Here is a 21,713-nt window from a genome sequence, read left to right as displayed (position 1 = left end):
ACCAATTCCGAAGTATTCTAAGATGTTTAATAATATTTCATGGTTTACCATATCGAATGCATATCAAATTGCAGTAGAAGTATATTGTTTCCTTTTGAAATTGCTTAAATTTATTTAGGAGAGTAGTTAGTACTGTTTCGGTACTATGGTTTGACCGAAAACCTGATTGAGAGTCATGCAGAATAGAAAATTTGTTTAAATAGTCGGTTAGTTGTTGGTTACTATACTTTCCATCAATTTGGTAGCCAGAGGGATAGATGCTATTGGGTGATAGTTGGTTATATCATTTGTTTTTTTCTTCGAATCCTTAGAGATTGGAGTGAGTAGAATGTTTCCTTTATCTACTGGGAAGAGTCCTTGTTGTAATAAGTAATTTTAATGCATCATGAGGTCTGTTGTAAATCGGAGTGGCGTGTTTTATAAGGTTGTTGGGACAAATGTCCAGATAGCAATGAGATTTGGCGAACCTGTTGATCGTCTGGGAGGTGTTATCATACAGGAGAGTATTGAAGTTAGTCCAAGTTCGATCTGCTGGATACTCATCGAGAGTTGGATCGAGACAGTCAAGAAATTTTACGTAGTCGGTGGAAGTAGCTGGTATCTTGGATCGTAATTTTACAATTTTCTCGTTAAAGTATGTCGTAAGATTATCAGCTGATGGGGTGTCTGAGGTATTTGAGATGACCGGAGTAGTATCTAATAATTTGTTCACAAGTTGGAAGAATTTATGTGTGTCTTTGAAGTCAGGTCCTATCTTGGTTTTGTAGTATGATCTCCTGGTTTGTCTAGTGGAATATTTGTATTTTCTTAATAGTTGTTTTCAAGCATTGAATGTGGGTTCATCTTTCTTTTTCTTCCAGGCTCGCTTTGACCTCCTGACTTGGGTTTTTAGTTTTTTCAACTCTTCGTTAAACCAAGGTACTGGGTTTTGTCTGCAAGAGGTTTTGATTTGTAATGGTGCTATAGTGTCTAATATGTTTTTGCATCTACTGTCCCATTCTTGGAGAAAGTCTTTTGAGTCTAGTTGTGCTGACCATTCGTTTATGTAAATATGTTGCCAAAAGATAACTGGATCAATTCAACCTCTTGTACTACAGGTTACACGTTTTTGAGTATGGTGTAGGTCTTTTTTATGCCATCGCAGGGATAGGTTCAATTTATAATGATCAGACCATGGTATGTCAGTCCACTTAGTGTCTGTTAATACGAGATTTTGATCTGTAGAAAATTTATAAGTTATGATGTCTATTGAATGTCCTTTGGTATGAGTTGCTTGCAAATTTGGCCAATGGAGATCCCAAAGTTGGAGGAAATCCTTGAGTTCACGAACATAAGTTGAGTTGGAATTTTTTAAATGAAGGTTGATATCACCAACTATGTACTGGAAACACATATGTTCGATATGAAGTCTGTGACATGTAATTGGCAATCTTGCCAATTACCTGGTGATCTATAGAATAGGACAACGTTTAAGTGGTCAAGTAAGTTTGGATGATTGATTCTAACTGAGGCAATTTCTAGCTGAGGGATTATGGATTCAGCTGTTGTTGTCAAAATGAAGTGAGATCTGTAGATTATAGCTATACCTCCTCCGCGTTTTTCATTTCTAGTCCAGTGTGAAATTTTGTAACCTGGGGGGCATAAATCTAAGATGATGGGGTCTTTGAGATCATGAATCCATGTTTCGCTAATAAAAAGATCAAGTTTTTCTGTTGTGATCCAGTCTGTTATGATTATTGTTTTGTTTACTATTGATCTGCCGTTTATATAGCCCACTAGAACAGTTTGGTAGGGATCAGTAGGGTATGAAGATGTGTTGATTTTAATTAGTTGTCTGATCTCTTGGGATTTAGGTTTGTTGTGACCTTTCTTTGTTTTTTGTTGATTATATCTATAAGTAGTTGATTTTCCTTTGAATTGAGTATTTTCCTTGTCATCAAGCAGATGAAGCCATTACGTATGGGTTATGTCCATCAACCAGCAGGGGAGATAGAGAGCACTCAAACTTTCATGGTGCCCTCTTGGCCAGCTAGTTCCACTGCCTCTTCAGTATTCTCTATCTCCCTTAGCAGGGTGGCTGCAGCTTGTTCGAGCTCCAGAAAAATCTGCCGGGAGGTGGTTCCTGGCTTGCCAGTTGTTAACCGGGGTGTTGGAGGCTATAGCAGCTTCACTTTAAAGGCACATAGGTTAGCCCTTTCCCTGCCTTACCCATACCTCTGTGGATGTGGACATATTGCCTTGCTTTCCCTGTCCTTACCCACCAACAGTGGATGCAGGCATATAGGTTCGCCCTTTCCCTGCCTTTCCCACTCATTTAAGCCTCCGGAGTCTTCAATACCTCTGCTTTCCTCACAGCTTAAAAAAAAAAAAAAAAGTCGCGTCGCGTTTTTAAACGCAGAGACGCTGGAACAGAGGTTTTTGGCCTGATTTTCAGCAGGATCGTAGTTGTACACTAGATCCTTTGAGGTAAGAGTGTTTTCCAACTCCTCCGGGGTGGGCCCGCGATCGGGGTGATTTTGGCGCGAACCGCCATTTTGGATTTTACCGCTGTTTTTCGGCGATGGCTGCGGACAATGTAAAGCGCTGTTCCACTTGTGGCAAGCGCAAATCAGCAGCAGGGCTCTGTAAATCGTGCTGTATTGGCGTAGGAGCCGGCCCGAGCATGGCGAGCGATGTTTCTTCCCGCTCTGAGCTGGCAGCGGGCGCCATTTTGCTTACACCGCATGGCGCGGTCTCCGTGGACACAGAGAGACCTGAGCCGGGTGGGGCACCTCGAGATGAGGTTATTTCAGGAGTGGCTAGCACCGGACAGGATTTGGGTGCCCAGGGTGAGATTTTCTCCCCGGATTTTGTGCTTTTGCTGCATAAAGCATACATGATGAAAAGAGCCCTCCCTCAAGGGTCGCCTGAGGCTCCTCTGATTGCCCCCCCCCCCCCCCCCCCGATGGATTCTGGCCTGGGACTGCCCAGTGAGGCTTTTTTCCCGGATGCTTGGCCTAAAGATAAGCGCAGAAGGGTTAATTCCCCTTCAGATTGTGGTGCACCTTCCCCCCCCCCCCCCCCCCCCCCCCCCCCCCCCCCCCCCCCGTGGTCGGGGTGTGAGGATTCGGAGAACTCTGACAGACGTTCTTGGTCTGGGGAACCAGAGTCAGGTGCGGATTTACCACAGGATCTGGATGATCCCTCCGCGGTGAGGATTTTCCACCGTGATGAGCTGCCAGCGCTTATTTCAGATACCCTGCAGGCCCTCTCGATTGAAGATCCTGACAGTGGCATGGCCTCCTTGGGTAATCCCAGGATGGCTAGTACCAAGAAAGCTGCTCGAGCCTTCCCTTTGCATGACTCCATCCTAGAGCTTGTTTCGGCTCAGTGGGCTGACCCCGAGGGACCTTTGAGAGTTTCCAGGGCTATGGGGCAGTTATACCCTCTGCGTGAGGGACATATGGCTCGTTTTCAAATGCCTACAGTGGATGCCCTAGTCACTGCGGTGACAAAGAGAACTACCCTCCCTGTTGAAGGAGGTGTTGCCCTGAAGGATGTTCAAGACCGTAGGCTGGAAACAGCGTTGAAACGGTCCTTTGAAATTGCAGGTCTCACTGTTCGGGCGTCTGCATGCAGCTGTTATGCTGTGAGAGCCTGCCTAGCTTGGCTGCAACAGGCAGTGGCTCAGCCCGGAGATGGAGCAGAGCCCTTCTTGGATGTGGCTCCGCGGATGGAGGTGGCCTTGTCCTTTCTGGCTGATGCCCTTTATGACCTTGTCAGAGCTTCGGCTAAACAAATGGCAGTAGCAGTGGCGGCTCGCCGTCGTCTGTGGCTACGACACTGGGCAGCGGACATGGCCTCTAAGCAAAGGTTGGTGAAGTTGCCTTTTCAAGGACTTCTCCTATTTGGTGAGGAGTTAGAGAAAATTGTGAAAGGCCTGGGTGATCCAAAACCCCAGCACTTGCCCGAAGATAGGCAGAGGCCTTCCTCTAAGGGCCAGGCGGTCCACTCCTCGTACAGACCTCGCTTCCGTGAAGCTAGAAGGTACCGCCCGGGGCGTTCTGCTGGGTTCACTTCACGTGCCCGTGGTCAGCAGAGGAACTCCTTTCGCTCGGACAAGCGTTCCGCAGCCGGTGGCTCAAGACCAGGAGTTCAGGGGCGACCCTCTCAATGATGGTGCGCCGGCCCTCTCCTCGATGCCTGTCATCGGAGGACGGCTTTCCCTCTTTGTCGAGGAGTGGGCCAAGATTTCCTCAGATCAGTGGGTTCTGGACCTGATCAGAGATGGATACAGAATAGAATTCAACGCCCCAGTTAGAGACGTGTTTGTGGAGTCCCGATGCGGTTCTGCCGTCAAACGGGCGGCGGTGGAGGAGACTTTACAAGGTCTGATTCAGTTAGGGGCAGTGACCCCGGTGCCTCCCACCGAGCAAGGCTGCAGCCGATACTCCATCTACTTTGTGGTGCCGCGAAAAGGTGGGTCCTTTCGCCCTATTCTGGACTTAAAAGAAGTGAACAAGTCCCTGAGAGTGCGGCATTTCCACATGGAATCCCTGCGCTCCGTCATTGCGGCGGTTCAGCCAGGAGAGTTTCTCACGTCTCTAGACCTGAAAGAAGCTTACTTGCACATACCGATTTGGCCCCCGCACCAGAAGTTTCTGAGGTTTGCGGTGTTGGGAAAACATTTCCAGTTCAGGGCCTTGCCTCTTGGCCTCGCCACAGCTCCCCGAACCTTTTCGAATGTAATGGTGGTAGTAGCTGCTTTTCTCAGGCGAGAAGGTATCAGGGTTCACCCGTACCTAGACAACTGGCTCATCAGAGCAGACTCTGCAACAGAGAGCTTACAAGCTACAGCCAGAGTGGTCTCAGTACTGCAATCTCTAGGCTGGGTCGTCAATATGGCCAAAAGTCACCTGTCCGCTTCACAATCTCTAGAGTTTTTGGGGGCCAGGTTCGACACAGTCTCGGGCTATGTGTTCCTACCCGAGCCAAGGCGGTGCAAGCTTCAGAATCAGGTCCGTCTGCTCCTGAGGATGCCCCGCCCGCGAACTTGGGACATTGTCCAGCTGCTGGGATCGATGACAGCCACGATGGAAGTGGTACCCTGGGCGAGAGCGCACCTGAGACCTCTACAGTATTCCCTACTCCGGAGATGGTCTCCTATTTCTCAGGATTACCAATGCAGACTTACTTGGCTCCCTGCGGCCCGTCTCAGCATGGAGTGGTGGCTCTCGGACAGCATGCTGCGGCGAGGAATGCCGCTGACGCTCCCCGTTTGGTGCCTAGTGGTAACAGATGCCAGCCTGAAGGGCTGGGGCGCACACTGCAAGGGGAAGCATGCCCAGGGTTTATGGACACCCGAGGAGTCGGCGTGGTCCATCAACCGCCTAGAGTTGAAAGCGGTGTTTCAGGCGCTTCTGGCCTTTCAAGTGACCCTGGAAGGATTGGCTGTCAGAGTGGTGTCGGACAACACGACAACGGTGGCCTATATAAATCGACAACTCGGAACAAGGTGCAGAGCACTAGCCGCGCAGGCCGAACTGATTTGCCACTGTCGGCAGCTCATATTGCAGGTCAGAGCAATGTGCAGGCCGATTATCTGAGCAGGCATCAGATCGATCCAGCAGAATGGAATCTGGCAGATGAAGTATTCCTGCAGATCTGTGCCAAATGGGGCAAGCCCGTGATGGATCTAATGGCGACAAGTGCCAATACCAAAGTCCCGTGCTTCTTCAGCAGACGGAGAGATCCTCGCTCGGCGGGGTTGGATGCCTTGGCTCAACCCTGGCCTCCGGGTCTACTTTATGTGTTTCCCCCATGGCCCTTGATAGGGCGCCTGCTCTTGTGGATTCGGCTGCACCCAGGAGAAGTGGTCCTCATCGCCCCGGATTGGCCAAGGAGACCTTGGTATGCAGACCTCCGACAGATGCTCCTGGAGGCTCCTCTGTCGTTACCTCTGGTACCGAACCTGTTGACTCAGGGACCGGTAGCCATGGAGGACGCCGGCCGCTTTGGTCTTACGGCATGGCTATTGAGAGGGCGCAATTGAGGGATAAAGGTTATTCCAATAAAGTTATTTCCACTCTCCTGCAAGCCCGCAAGCGGTCCACTTCCGTGGCTTATGCCAGGATTTGGTGCCTGTTTGAGTCTTGGTGTGCTTCCAGAGCCATTGTTCCAATGCGGGCTCCTGTCTCGCCGATTCTGGACTTTTTGCAGGAAGGTGTACAAAAAGGCTTGGCCTATAATTCCCTGCAGGTGCAGGTGGCAGCGTTGGCCTCCCTTCGTGGTAAGGTGGAAGGCGTGTCTTTGGCTGCTCACCCAGATGTGGCACGGTTTCTTAGAGGGGTGCTTCGGCTCCGACCTCCAGTGCGAGCACCCTGTCCAGCTTGGAACCTGGGGCTAGTTTTGAAAACCCTGCAGGCATCTCCTTTTCAGCCGCTTCGGCGAGCATCGGAGAAAGACTTGACACTGAAGGCTGTTTTTCTGGTGGCCATAACCTCGGCGAGACGGGTGTCAGAGCTCCAGGCGCTGTCCTGTAGAGACCCATTTCTGCAATTTTCAGAGTCCGGAGTCACGGTTCGGACCGTGCCTTCCTTTATGCCTAAGGTGGTTTCAGCCTTTCACTTAAACCAGCCTATTTTCTTGCCCTCTTTTTCAGAGGAAGAGTTTCCAGAATCTTTTGGGCAGCTGCACCTTTTGGATGTGCGCAGGACTCTGCTGCAGTATCTGCGAGTTACTAACTCTTTCAGGACTTCTGATCATCTGTTTGTTTTGCTATCCGGTTCTCGCAGAGGGTCTCCAGCGTCTAAAGCCACTATTGCCCGCTGGCTCAAAGAAACTATCTTTTCAGCTTATCTGCTGGCCGGCAGGGTTCCGCCTGTAGCCTTTAAGGCACATTCTACTAGAGCGATTTCTTCCTCTTGGGCTGAAACTGGAGCACTCTCTCTTCAAGAGATATGCAGTGCAGCAACATGGGCTTCTAAGCTCTCCTTTGCCCGACATTACAGGCTGGATGTGGCTGCCAGGAGGGATGCGCGTTTTGGTGCACAAGTGCTAGCGCGTGGTGTGGCTTGTTCCCACCCTATCTAGGGATTGCTTTGTTACATCCCATACGTAATGGCTTCATCTGCTTGATGACAAGGAAGGGAAAATTAGGTTCTTACCTTGGTAATTTTCTTTCCTTTAGTCATAGCAGATGAAGCCATGAGCCCTCCCTGTATGATTGTCTGTATGCTGTGAATCTGTTTTTCAGGTTCTGTTCTAATTTCCTGAAGTTCCTTCCTTGGGAGAAAGTTGGAAAACAATCTTCAGGATTCATGTTCAGTTTAAATTTAGGAGGATGTGTTCATTCCCTCCAGCATGTTTTGGAGAATGTGTTGATTCTCTCCAGGAGGCGCGTGTGTTCCCCTCCACTTATACAATAAGGAGGATGAGTTTATTCCCTCCAGGAGGATGTGCATTCCCTCCTTTATGAGTTCATGCCCTTGTGATGGGCCATCGTTCGCTGTGAGGAAAGCTCTTGTGATTCCCTTTGCGGTTTGCCATACTGCTTTGGAAGCTTCAAATACTGAAGAGGCAGTGGAGCTAGCTGGCCAAGAGGGCACTGTGAAAGTTTGAGTGCTCTCTTTCTCCCCTGCTGGTTGATGGACATAACCCATACGTAATGGCTTCATCTGCTATGACTAAAGGAAAGAAAATTACCAAGGTAAGAACCTAATTTTCCCATATTTTTGGTGATGTGAATTCTGTCTGGGTAATCTATAAGCTTTGTGCCTAGTGGGTATATTATTGTCAGTGAGAGGAGATGTTAATACATGGAGTATTAGGGATAAGGAGTAGATTATTAGGAGTAGCTTAACAGTGAGCATATTGGCTTAAATGTAATAAGGTTGATGGTTTGTAAGCAGTACAGTGAGACTGTATAAGTCGATGGTTTGTGAGCAGGATAGTAAGGCTGCACAGTCAATGGTGTAATGCAGTAGAAGCTGAAGAAGTTCTTTAGCCAGTAATACAGAATTATAAGCATTAATGTATCCTTCCTTCTATCTTGCTATGTTGTGGTCAAGGGTAGTTGTATTTTAATCGGATTCCCACGATGTATTACTGCAATCTATGGTAAGGTTCCTCAGATCACAGTACAGACCTGATTCGGGTCAAGAGTGTGATGGACTCGGGTGATCCTGCTTTTTCACACAGGTTCAGGCAAAGCTCGGGGGTATTGTGCTCTTGTGGCTTTCTTGTCGGCAGTATAGGATCGGTGAAGAGGATTCTATTAAATACAAATATGATGTTGCCTTGTAATGTAAGGCTGCTTGGATGATTAACCAGCGGGACAGCGATTATACTGGTTTTGGAAAGAGTTATGTTGCCACTTGGTGCTTTCGTTGGGGCTGTTAGGGTTGTTTGGACCCGGTACTATAATACAGGGAAAAGACAGCACAATAGAAGGTGAACTCGGTCTTTGAGATCGACAGTTTGGATCCGGTGTGTCAATCACACTCGGCTCAGGCGGGATACGTCTGTTTCACAGAATCGCATACCTTTCAATAGCTGTGTGAGAAGCTCGTGAAGATTGGTTGATCACCAAGGCGGATCCTTGAACCAAGCAGTTTCAGGCGTCCCGCGATCGGTAATGCAGAAGGCACAATTCGATGACTGTGTCAAAAGCTAGGATAGATGATCACCAAGTATATAGAAGGCATTCACTGTCCGACTGCAACATCAGAGGCTGGCGAAATCGGGTTAAACGCCAGACAGGGTTACTGTGCCACGCGGTCGTGGTTGCCTGATAAACGGCGATACAAGGGGTACTCTCTGTAGAAATCGGACGATCGCCAGACAGGGGCGTTGAGCAGTGCAGTTGTGGTAGAGGATATGGGCACTCGCAGAATAAGAAAAGAATCTGGATAGTTAATTCACATTACTCTGGTGTTCCAGTTCAGGGCGATCACATTGATGGTAAGATGCTCAGAGAAGTGCAGTTATGATGTAGGTGAAGCTTCCGACTTAGTTGGGTTAAGCTGTGACCGTTAAGTGATCGGTAACGCAGGAGGCATTCATTGTCCAACGATTATGTCAGAGGATGGGTGAAATCGGGTGATCGCCAGGCAGGATCTCTGACCCATGCGGTTATGATTGTATGGTCGACAATACAGGAGGTATTCGCTATTCGACAACTATGTCAAGGTAGGACAAAATCGGGCTATTGTCCGGTAGGACCATTGAGTAAAGTGATTGTGGTAGTAGGCACTGATGAGTTACAGGTCTGATGAGTTGAAGGCCCGTTGGTTGTTCACGGTACTCTGGGCTCCAATTCGATACGATCGCACATATAGTGCAGTAGTGCAGTGCTATCCGACGACGATGTCAGGGCAAGATAGAATTGGGCTATCGTCCAGTAGGGCTGGTAAGACCGTTGAGCAAAGCGATTGTGGTAGTAGGCACTCATGTGTTATAGGCCTGAGTAATAGGCCCATTGGTTGTTTGCGGTGCTCCGGGCTCCGGTATGATACAATCGATACACTAGCACGTATAGTACAGTGCTTAGAGTGGCAATAAAGATGAGTGATGAAATTCCCGATGCAATAGGGTAAAATTGTGAACGATTTCAGTTGTCAGATTTCAGTTATTTCAGTATTCTGCTGGAGGCCACGGAGCTGACTACTCTGCTACTATCTGTGCAGCGGCCATCTTGTTTGCAGCTAGAACAAATAATTATCAATCTCCTTGATTTGCAAACTGGGAATCAGCACGCTGTAATCTCTGCACTGATCCCTAGTAGTCCTCACTCATCTTCACATAATCTCTTCAGTTGCTGTCTGCCCCATCCTGGAACAAGAGGCATTCACACGTGCAATGAAAGTCCTGCCAGAAGTTAGAGTATATTTATTTTTATTTTAACAAAGTTCTTATATAACACTAAATGAAGAGGTAGATATAACCAATGACAAGATAGATCAAATTGGAGGGAGTAAGCACTATTATGTTAAAGAGGGAGTTGAGTCAAACGGAATGAAAAAATTCAACCGCAACATGGAATCTTTATGGATAGAGATTTTACCCGTGAAGGGAAAAAGAACACTGGTAGGGCTGTGCTACCATTTAACTGGTCAGAACGAACAGACAGATGATAAACCATTAATAGAAATGAGGGAAAATGACAAATTTGGCAACAGTATAATACCAACTGATGAAAAATTAAATGAAGAAGCACAATGCAGTAAATTCAATTCTGCTGTAGTAAATTCACATGAGGTTAAAGAAGCTATTAGAGCTAAAAGAAAATCCTTTACAAAATAGAAGAAGGATCCGACTGAAAATAATAAGAAACAGCATAAGGAATGGCAAGTCAGATGCAAAGCGCAGATAAGGAAGGCAAAGAAGGACTTTGAAAAAAAATTGCGTTAGAGGCAAAAACACATAGTAAAAACATTTAGGTATATTAAAAGCAAGAAGCTGGCAAAAGAATCAGACTGCTAGATGACCGAGGGGTAAACGGGGCATTCAAGGAACACAAAGCCATAGTGGAGAGAGTAAATGAATTTTTTGCTTCAGTCTTCACCAAGGAAGATTTGGGAGAGATACCGGTGCCAGAAATGCTGGTGAGTCAGAGAAACTGAATTAAATCTCTGTAAACCTGGAAGATGTAATGGCGCAATTTGACAAATTGAAGCATAGCAAATCGTCTGGACCAGATGGTATTCATCCCAGTGTACTGATAGAATTGAAAAATGAACTTGCAGAACTATTGTTAGTAATATGTAATTTATCTTTAAAATCAAGCATGGTACCAGAAGATTGGAGGGTGGCCAGTATAACGCCGATTTAAAGAAAAAAAAAAAAGGTTCCAGAAGTGATCTGGAAAATTATAGACCGGTGAGTCTGACATCAGTGCTGGGCAAAATGGTAGAGACTATTATAAAGAACAAAATTACAGAGCATATTCAAAAGCAGGGATTAATGAGACAAAGTCAACATGGATTTAGTGAAGGGAAATCTTGCCTCACCAATCTACTACATTTCTTTGAAGGGGTAAGCAAACATGGATAAAGGTGAGCCGGTTGATATTGCGTATCTGGATTTTCAAAAGGCATTTGACAAAGTACCTCATGAAAGACTCCAGAAGAAATTGGAGAGTCGTGGGATAGGATGTAGTGTCCTATTGTGGATTAAAAACTGGTTAAAAGATAGAAAACAGAAAGTAGGGTTAAATGGTCAGTATTCTCTGCATCCCCCTCGAGGCTGTCGCTCCTCGATGTCGAGAAAGGCTCGGGTTCGGGCTGCTCTTAGAGAGCTTTTGTCCGACACTGATGATGAGCGCTCGTGGGAGGAAGAGGAAGATGAGTCCTATGGGGTCCCCTCTGATCCTACTCCGCCAATTAAAAGAAGGATGTCTCCGCCTGAGAGTCTTTCTTTTTCCTCCTTTGTTCGGGAAATGTCTAAGGATATTCCCTTCCCTATGGAGGTTGTGGATGAGCCCAGGGCCGAGATGCGCAAGGTCTTGGATTATCCTTCTCCACCCGCAGAGGTTGCAACAGCTCCCTTGCATAACACACTCAGGGAAGTTCTTATGCGAAACTGGTCGTTCCCTCTATCTAATCCAGTGGTCTCCAGAAAAGCTGAGTCCCAGTACAGAGTCTATGGAAAGCCGGTAATGGTGAAGTCTCAACTACCTCACGATTCCATGGTGGTGGATTCTGCTCTCAGAAGAGCCAAGAGTACTAGGGACTATGCCTCTGCACCCCCAGGCAGAGAGTCTAGGACCTTGGATTCTTTTGGGAGAAAGACGTATCAGGCCACTATGCTCGCAACCAAGATTCAAACATACCAGCTCTACACGAGCATCCACTTGCGGAACTCAGTGAGGCAACTGTCCAGTTAGGTCGAAGCACTTCCTCCGGAGCTTGACGAACCTGTGGAGTAGCCTAGTGGTTAGTGCAGTGGACTTTGATCCTGGAGAACTGAGTTCAATTCCTACTGTAGCTCCTTGTACAAAATAAGTACCTGAATATATGTAAACCGCTTTGAATGTAGTTGCAGAAACCTCAGAAAGGCGGTATATCAAGTCCCATTTCCCCCCTTCCCCCCTTTTCACCAGGTGGTCAGGCAGCAGAAGGCGTGTTGAAAATTCCTGGCCAGGGGTACTTACGACACTTTTGATGTGGCATCCTGAGTAGCTGCTCAAGGTATAGTGATGCGCAGACTCTCATGGCTGCGCGTCTCTGACCTGGATAATAAGACCCAGCAGCGGATGGCGGATGTTCCTTGTCAGGGGGATAACCTTTTTGGCGAAAAAGTAGAGGATATGGTTGACCAGCTCAAGAAGCACAATGATGCTATGGATTTTGTCTCCCACCAGGCGTCTTCTGCTACCACCTCCTCATCTAGGAGGTTTTTTGGAGGGAGGAGGAGTGCTCCCTATTCCTTTAATAGGGGTAGGTACACTCCTGCTTCTCGGCAGCCTACCCAGGCTCAGTCCCAGTGCACTCGTTCCCTTCAACGGCATGCGCCTAAGGCCCCTGCGGCTCCCCAGAAAAAGCAAGGGACGGGCTTTTGACTGGCTCCAGTGCAGCATAGCCTCAGAAAAAGTGTCCGTGCTGGACGACTTGCCGGTCAGAGGGAGGTTGATATTTTTTCACCAGAGGTGTACTCTCATAACCTCCAACTGGTGGGTTCGTCAAGTAGTCTGGTTAGGATACACCCTCAATCTGATATCCAAACCTCCAAATTGCCCTCCGGGAGCTCATTCTTACAGCTCCCAGCACAAGCAGGTACTTTTAGAGCAAGTCTCCGCCCTTCTAAAGGCCAATACGGTCGAACCCGTTCCACCAGGGGAAGAAGGGCTGGGATTCTATTCCAGGTACTTCCTTGTGCAAAAGAAAACAGGGGGGACGCGTCCCATCCTAGACCTAAGGGCCCTGAACAATTTCATAGTCCCAGAAAAGTTCAGGATGGTTTCCCTCGGCACCCTTCTTCCCATGATTCAGGAAAACGATTGGCTATGCTCTCTGGACTTAAAGGACGCCTATACTCACATCTCAATACTCCCAGCTCACAGGAAGTATCTTCGATTTCGGTTGGGAACTTGGCACTTTCAGTACTGTGTACTGCCCTTTGGTTTTTTCTCAAAGGGCCTGGCAGTTGTCACAGCGTCGCTACGCAGACTGGGAGTGCATGTGTTCCCTTATGTGGACAATTGGCTGGTGAAGAGCACCTCGGAGGCAGGCGCTCTACAGTCCATGTGGATGACTATTCGGGTGCTAGAACTTCTGGGCTTCGTGATCAATTACCCCAAGTCCCACCTTGTCCCGGTTCAAAAATTAGAGTTTATTGGAGCTCTGTTGGACACTCGGATGTCTCAAGCTTATCTTCCCCAGGCAAGGGCAGACAATCTCCTGGCCCTCGTGTCCATGGCTTGAGCGTTTCAACAGATCACAGCTCGGCAGATGTTGAGTCTCTTAGGACACATGGAGGCATATTTTCAAAGCACTTAGCCTTTCAAAGTTCCCTAGGTTTCTATGGAACTTTGGAAGGCTAAGTGCTTTGAAAATATGCCTCATGGCCTCCACAGTTCATGTAACTCCCATGGCACGCCTACATATGAGATCAGCTCAATGGACCCTAGCTTCCCAGCGGTGCCAGGCCACAGGGGATCTAGAGGATGTCATCCATCTCTCCACCGACTTTTGCAGTTCCCTTCAGTGATGGACCATTCGATCCAATTTGACCTTGGGACGTCCATTCCAAATTCCTCAGCCACAAAAAATGCTGATGACGGATGCATCCCTTCTGGGGTGGGGAGCTCATGTAGATGGACTTCACACTCAAGGAACTTGGTCCTTTCAAGAAAAAGGTCTTCAGATCAGCTTCCTGGTATTACAAGCAATCTGGAACGCTCTAAAGGCTTTCGGAGATCGGCTGTCTAACCAAATCATTCTGATCCAGACAGACAATCAGGTTGCTATGTATTACACCAAGAAGCAGGGGGGCACCGGATCTCGCCCTCCGTGTCAGGAAGCCGTCGGGATGTGGTTTGGGCGCACCGTCATGGCATGTTTCTCCAAGCCACTTTTCTGGCAGGCGTAAACATCAGTCTGGCCAACAGGTTGAGCAGGATAATGCAATCTCATGAGTGGTCTCTGAACATGTGTATAGTCTGCAAGATCTTCCGAGCGTGGGGCACCTCCTCGGTGGATCTTTTTGCCACTCAGATCAATCACAAGGTCCCTCAATCCTGTTCCAGACTTCAGGCCCACAACAGACTAGCGTCAAATGCCTTTCTCCTTCATTGGGGGACAGACCTTCTATATGCTTATCCTCCCATACCTCTAGTAGGGAAGACTTTGCTAAAACTCAAGCAAGACCGCAGAACAATGATCCTGATTGCTGCACCCTTCTGGCTTCGTCAGATCTGGTTTCTTTTTCTTCTGGAGTTGTCCTCCAAAGAACCATGGAGATTGGAGTGTTTTCTGACCCTCATCTCTCAGAACGAGGGGTTGCTTCTGCATCCCAACCTCCAGTCTCTGGCTCTCATGGCCTAGATGTTGAGAGCTTAGAGGTTGCCTCCTTGGGTCTTTCAGAGGGTGTCTCTCGAGTCTTGCTTGCTTCCAGGAAAGATTCCACGAAAAAATGTTATTCTTTCAAATGAAGGAGGTTTGCAGTCTCTTGTGACAGCAAGGCCTTAGATCCTTTTTCTTGTCCTACACAGACCCTGCTTGAATACCTTTTACACATCAGAGTCTGATCTCAAAACCAACTCCGTAAGAGTTCACCTTAGTGCAATTAGTGCTTATCATCAGCGTGTAGAGGGTAAGCCTATCTCTGGACAGCCTTTAGTTGAGAGCATTTTCCATCTCACAGATAGGCTGCAGAGAATACCTTCTCCTGCTTTAGACTTAGCCTGGCCTCAGAATGACATCCTATAGTATATCTCCTATCAAACTGAGCTCTCTTTTTCATCAAGCACTGCCATTTCCTCCCCTCACCCTCCCCACTGACAGTTTGAACTTCGTGGGTGTGGCTTGGATCTCTTTCAGGGAGAGAAAACTAACAACTTATAGCAGCAGCTTCAGAGAGCATTTTCCATCTCACAGATAGGCTGCAGAGAATACCTTCTCCTGCTTCCACCCACCCTACCCCTCTACCCACCCACCCCTAGAGTGACATGTCTTATATAACCTCCCTATCAACCCACTCATTACTTTACCTCACCCATTTCTATTCTTCTATCACCTTCTCCCACTACTCCAACCAGAGTTACACCTAATCACACTGACCACCCTTCAACATCTTCTGTCCTTCTGTGACTGTTCTCTTGTGCTTGACTGCTTAAATATTTTAAATTTAAATGCTTTACTTTTTGTCTATTAGATTGTAAGCTCTTTGAGCAGGGACTGTCTTTCTTCTGTGTTTGTACAGCGCTGCGTACACTTTGTAGCGCTCTAGAAATGTTAAATAGTAGTAGTAGTAGTTGTTCGCTTCATAAGAGGTTTGCTTTTGTCAAAGCCCCCAGTCAAATCTCCACCAGTGTCATGGGATCTCAATGTCGTTCTCACCCAGCTGATGACAGCTCCTTTTGAGCCACTGAATTCCTGCCATCTGAAGTACTTGACCTGGAAGGTCGTTTTCTTGGTGGCTGTTACTTCAGCTCGTAGGGTCAGTGAGCTTCAGGCCTCGGTAGTACATGCACCTTATATCAAATTTCATCACAACAGAGTAGTCGTCCGTACGCACCCTAAGTTCTTGCCAAAGGTGGTGTCGGAGTTCCATCTGAACCAGTCAGTTTTCTTGCCAACATTTTTTCCCTGTCCTCATACCCACCCTGTTGAAGACAAGTTGCACACCGTGGACTGTAAGAGAACATTGGCCTTTTACGTGGAGCGGACAAAGCCCTATAGACAGTCCACCCAGTTGTTTGTTTCTTTTGATCCCAACAGGAGGGGAGTCGCCATCGGAAAATGTACAATCTCTAATTGGCTAGCAGATTGCATATCCTTTACTTATGCCCAAGCTGGGCTGATTCTGGAGGGCCATATCACGGCTCATAATGTTAGAGCCATGGCAGCGTCAGTGGCTCACCTGAAGTCCGCTTCTATTGAAGAGATTTGCAAGGCTGCAACGTGGTCATCAGTCCACATCTCACTGCTGCCTTCAGCAGGATACCAGACGCGGGCAGTCAGTGCTGCAGAATCTGTTCGGGGTTTAGAATCCAACTCCACCCTCCTAGGCCCATTTCTGTTTTGTTCCAGGCTGCACTCTCACTTAGTTGTGTTTCTTGTCAGGTCAATCTATGTTATGTCCTCGCCGTTGCGAGGCCCAATTGACCAATGTTCATTGTTTTGAGTGAGCCTGGGGGCTAGGGATACCCCAATTGTGAGAACAAGCAGCCTGCTTGTCCTCGGAGAAAATGAAGATACATACCTGTAGCAAGTATTCTTCGAGGACAGCAGGCTGATTGTTCTCACAAACCCACCCTCCTTCCCTTTGGAGTTGTTCTAGTTCTCTGTTTTGCTTTTTATTAAACTGAGGTGGGCATGCTCACGCCGCGGGGGCGGGAAGCCGTTCGCACATGCGTGGTTTGCTCTGTCCACGCACTGGTGCGTTCTAGAAGGTTTTTTGTTTGCTTAGGGATTTGCCGGTCTCCTGGGCAGTCGCGGACGACGACCCCAATCGTGAGAACAATCAGCCTGCTGTCCTCGGAGAATACCTGCTACAGGTATGTATCTTCACTTTGCCGGATGAATATCGGCTGGATCGTTTATATCCCTCCTCTTCTCTAGGAGCAACTTTGCCTATTTTGTATACAAGTCCATGCTGGACATCAGTATTGTGTACTTTTTTGTGCACGTATACATCAGTTAATTTATTTAGTAGCTATTTGTAAGTACAAAATGCTGTTTTACATGTGTAACCTTATAAAATTGCCCTCTTTGTACATTGCAATGGGAGTGATGCTCTCTCTAACTATGTGTAATCTATTTCTTCTCCTGCAGGCTTCTCAGGGTCCTTGCAACGCTCCCAAGCCTGGCATGCTAGACTTTGTCAACAAGACCAAATGGGATGCATGGAACTCACTGGGAAACTTATCTAAGGTGGTAAACATCTCTATACAAATTATGCCCTTGGTGCTATTTTTAAAAAGAGGTATTTCAACTTAATCAGCTCAAAAGAAAATAAATCAACCAAGCTAAAATGCCTCCCAAGGTTGCTACATGTTATGTTAACCCTAGACATTGTATATCTTCATAAGAAAAAGGAAATTTTTTTTTGAAATTTATAATATTTATTGAAAATCAACCAACAAAGAAAGTCACAACCACTTTGCCACGAAGCCAAAGGCCCCGCTGGCATATCACAACCGTTTACACAAACTCTAAACCATCAAATACACTGTTATATTTTTATTTCCCCCCCCCCCCCCTTTAAGAAAAAGGAAATTTTAATTAGGTTTTTAGAACATGGTAGTTTGCAGGGAAGAAGACCTTATGTCTCTTGACAGGTTCTGCAAGGTTTTGGGGGGGGGGGGGGGCTATCAGGCGTGTCAGTTACCAAATGCTGGAGAAAATCTCTTGTAAATAAAATTCTATGCATTCTCAGAGGGTAAACACAATTCAAATTAAATGAGCTTAGATAAAATTTTTAATAAATACATTTAGGGTTAATTTTATAATAGCTCACGTGAAAATTTTAAGAAAAAGTGTCTATTTTATAAAAACTGTGAATCAGAAATCCAAAAAAAGATAGCAAAAAGGAATGCTATCAAATTCATAAAAATTAAATAAGAAACACTTCAAAGTCACTGTAAAGCCCTCCTAGTAATAAACATATGTAGTGAAAATATTTTTTAAAAGTCCTTCAAATATGTCTCCTGAGGGAATTCTGTGCAAAATTTGTGACAATTCTGTGCACAGTATTTTAAAATTCTGCATAGTTTGTTTGTAGTGTGTTGTGCAGAATTCCCCCAACATAAGGCCTGAAATCCTTTCCTGCCTTTTCTTTTCTCAGACTCCAGCCTCCCCAGTTCCCTCTTCTAATTCCACGAAGACCATTAATTTTGTCTGCCCCAAAGTCTTCTCTTCTACGTAATATCCCTATCTCTTTTTATTCCTCCCCGAAGTACACACTCTCACATCTCTTTTTCCTTCCCTCCCCAGTTATCATTGTATCTCTCTCCTCACCCTCCCCATGGCACACCCTAGGCTTCATCTCCCACACACCAGTGGCACACTTTCAGCTTTCTGCTGCCACCCCCATGTCACAATCTCGGCTTTCTCTGCCCCCCCCCCCCAAAACCCCATTGAACATTCACCTTGCTCTACCCCATCAATCCCCCATTGCATACTCACCTTGCTCTACACAGTAACATAGTAAATGATGGCAGATAAAGACCTGAACAGTCCATCCAGTCTGCCCAACAAGATAAACTCATTTTACATGGTATGTGATACTTTATATGCATACCCAAGTTTGATTTCTCCTTGCTATTGTCGGGGCATAGACCGTAGAAGTCTGCCCAGCACTGTTCTTGTACTAAAAGTTCTGAAGCTAACATCGAAGCCCCTTAAATTTACACTCCAGCCCATCCATTTCTATTCATTTACGATCAGGGCGTAGACTAGAGAGTTGCACGGGAATAGAAATGTGACCCGTCCCCGTGAGTAATCTCCTCCGTCCCCGTGAGTGATCTCCTCCATCCCCGCCCGACCTCATAAAAAAAGGAAGTATAAAGTACTGAGTGGAGTGGACAGGGGGCACACAATGCAAAGTAATACATTTAAAACGAATCAGAGAAAATATTTCTTCACTCATTAATATACTGAATCTTAGAAAAAGGGTAATAAATACATAAAACAAACTGAAGTTTTTTCCACACTAAAATAGAGAGAATTATTGGTCACCCAAACAGCACAATGCCCTTAACAAAAGAAACAAGTGGGTATGCTAATACTTTAGCTGCAGTAAAACAGCTCACAAACAGCCAGTTCCCACCATGAGAGAAATAAACTGCCTATCTACTATAATAAAACTCACCCTCAACGTTCTGAGGACACTGACGTCAGTGAAGCCAAGCTCTGACTTCCTTCAAAAAGGTTTGAAGGTTCGTGGTGGTGAAGCCACCAAAATCGCTCCGGGCCCCGCCCTCGAGGGTGGAGCAATAGCAACAACGAAGGGGTTGGCAGGGAGGGAGGCGGGGGGTGGGAAATCGCTCCGGGCCCCGCCCTCGCGCCAAACGTCATGACGTTGGGGGCGGAGCAATGGCAGAACAACGAAGGGGTTGGCCAGGGAGGGGGGGGGGGGGAGTTGGCAACGAAAACCTTGCTAACGCCCGTTTCATTTGCTCTGAAACGAGCCTCTTTTACTAGTACACATATAAAAAATAAAAGTAGTCAGCTGAGCTCACCTCTGTGCAGTTCTCTTCTGTGGATACCAAGGTCTGGCAGCACCTGGAAGACTCACTACATACAACTTGAGCAAATCTCCTGCACGTGTTGAACTTGAGTTGAGACAGAGACCTGGGTGAAAATGTGGAAGTACTCGTCAGGGATGTCCTTTTTTTTAGGTTATGGATGAAGGATGTAAGTGTTAGGTGCTATGCCTCCAACACCCCCTTGAAATTTGGCCGTCCCTGCGATGGAGCAGTTAAGGATGCCCAAAATGGATGTTTCTCTGAGAAGGACATCCACGCCTTTGCTCTGCCCGACAACCCCCTTGAAATTTGGCCGTCCCTGCGATGGGGCAGTTGAGGGCGTCCTTCTTTTCATATTGGAGGAGAGCTTTGTTTCCGCCCACTAAAACAAAGGTATGTGCGCGCGTCCCCACGGGAATCCCGACAGAACATCCTCCATCCCCATGGGAATCCCGCATGTTTGTTTCCGTCCCCGCGGCACTCCGCTGACCCTGAGGGGATTCCCGCAAACCCTGTTCCCGTGCAGACCCCTGGCGTACACCGTAGAAGTCTGCCCAGCGCTGATTTTGCTTCCCAATCGCCAGCGTTGCCACCCAATGTCCGTCCACTAAGATTTCGTAGATCCATTCCTTCTAAACAGGATTCCGTCGTATTTATCCCACACGTTTGAATTCTGTTACTGTTTTTATCTCCACCACCTCCCGCAGGAGAGCATTCCACGTATCTATCACCCTTTCAATGAAAACAAATACTTCCTGACATTACTTCTGAATCTGCCCCCCCTTCAACCTCAATTCATATCCTCTAGTTCTACCTCTTTCCCATCTCCGGAAAAGGTTTGTTTGCGGACTAATACCTTTCAAATATTTGAATGCCTGTATCATGTCACCCCTGTTTCTCCTTTCCTCCAAGGTATACATGTTCAGGTCGGCAAGTCTCTCCTCGTATGGTTTGCAATTCAAATCCCATACCATTTTTGTAGCTTTTCTTTGCACCGCTTCCAGTTTTTTTACATCTTTAGCAAGATACAGCCTCCAATACTGAACACAATACTCCAAGTGAGGCCTGACTAACGACTTGTAGAGGGGCATCAACACCTCCTTTTTTTCTGCTTGTTATACCCCTCTCTATGCAATAATAATAATAAACCTTGATGATGACATAAGGCTGGCTCATGTGAGCCCACTGTAATTCCCTCAGTAGTTCACCTCGTAAGTATATATACCATATCTGAATTTAAATATACACATGGATTGTACCTCCTACCCAGTACAGTACACTGAATTGTATTTCCTAGAGTAAGATACTAAGATAAGCTGAAAAACTACAATTTTCTGTAAAACTTTGTCTATATGAGTGCTACCCAGTTAATAATAATTATTGGTTTGGACATAAATGTATAGAATTGTTAAATAGATGGATAATGAAAGTAAATACAGGCTAAGTGACTAATTGTAGTGCTGTGGAAGGCAACAATGTATGTACATACATGATACGGGATTTGGAACTCCTAATGTGCGATGATGGTTTCATCTGTGACACTGCCACATGTTCCCTTGGGGATATAATGGTTGGAATGGGTATGAACTGAGCACATTATTATCACTAATATTAATAATTTAATTTATGTTACTCAATTTAAGACTGAGGACCCTTGTTGAATTAAATTTTAAATGCAAGACCCTTGACCATTCTAACTTTTGGAGATCCTTTCTCATTGTTTCTACTTCCTCCTCCAAGGTATCCACTCTATTGGCTATCTTCATGTCATCCGCAAAAAGGCAAACCTTTCCTTCCAATCCTTCAGCAATATCTTTCACAAATATATTAAACAGAATAGGCCCCAGCACCAACCCCAGAGGAACTCCACTTCTCACCTTCCTTTCCTCTGAGTGTCAGCCAACCAGTTTCCTATCCAGTTCACCACTTTTGTGAAGAGGGGCCACATCCGCTCATCTCCAATCTCACAGAACCTCTCCTGTGTCTAAAGATCTATTAAATAAATCTTTAAGCCAGGGCCTCTCAGAGCTCCCTCAGTATCCTGGGATTGTATCCCATCCGGACCCATAGCTTTGTCCACCTTCAAATTCTCCATCTGTTTATAAACTCTTTCTTCAGTAACCGGCGCAGTATCCACTCCATTCCCAGATATTCCCTTCGCAGCCAACCCTGGTCTTTCGCCAGGATTTTCCTCCTTAAACACTGAAGAGAAGTAATTGTTTAGCACATTCACTTTATCCTCCTCACTCTCCACATAGCCATTCTCATCATCTTTCAGTCTTGCAATTCCATTCCTATCTTTTCCCCTTTCTCCAATATATCTTAA

At 46.5% G+C, this 21,713-nt stretch overlaps 1 protein-coding gene across 3 annotated transcripts in view; it reads left to right on the top strand.

Annotated features, from left to right (window-relative positions):
• The window catches only part of ECI2 (enoyl-CoA delta isomerase 2), a 192,431-nt gene that overhangs the window by 31,204 nt on the left and 139,514 nt on the right, over window positions 1–21,713 (top strand). For all 3 annotated transcript variants that reach the window (XM_030208681.1, XM_030208688.1, XM_030208698.1), the window contains exon 3: window positions 16,974–17,072. In XM_030208681.1, the coding sequence (XP_030064541.1) occupies window positions 16,974–17,072 (99 nt within the window). The remainder of the gene's footprint in view (window positions 1–16,973; window positions 17,073–21,713) is intronic.

The sequence above is a fragment of the Microcaecilia unicolor genome, chromosome 1 (assembly GCF_901765095.1).
Source record: "Microcaecilia unicolor chromosome 1, aMicUni1.1, whole genome shotgun sequence".
Taxonomy (NCBI): Eukaryota; Metazoa; Chordata; class Amphibia; order Gymnophiona; family Siphonopidae; genus Microcaecilia; species Microcaecilia unicolor.
This window is presented reverse-complemented; position numbering and strand designations above follow the sequence as displayed.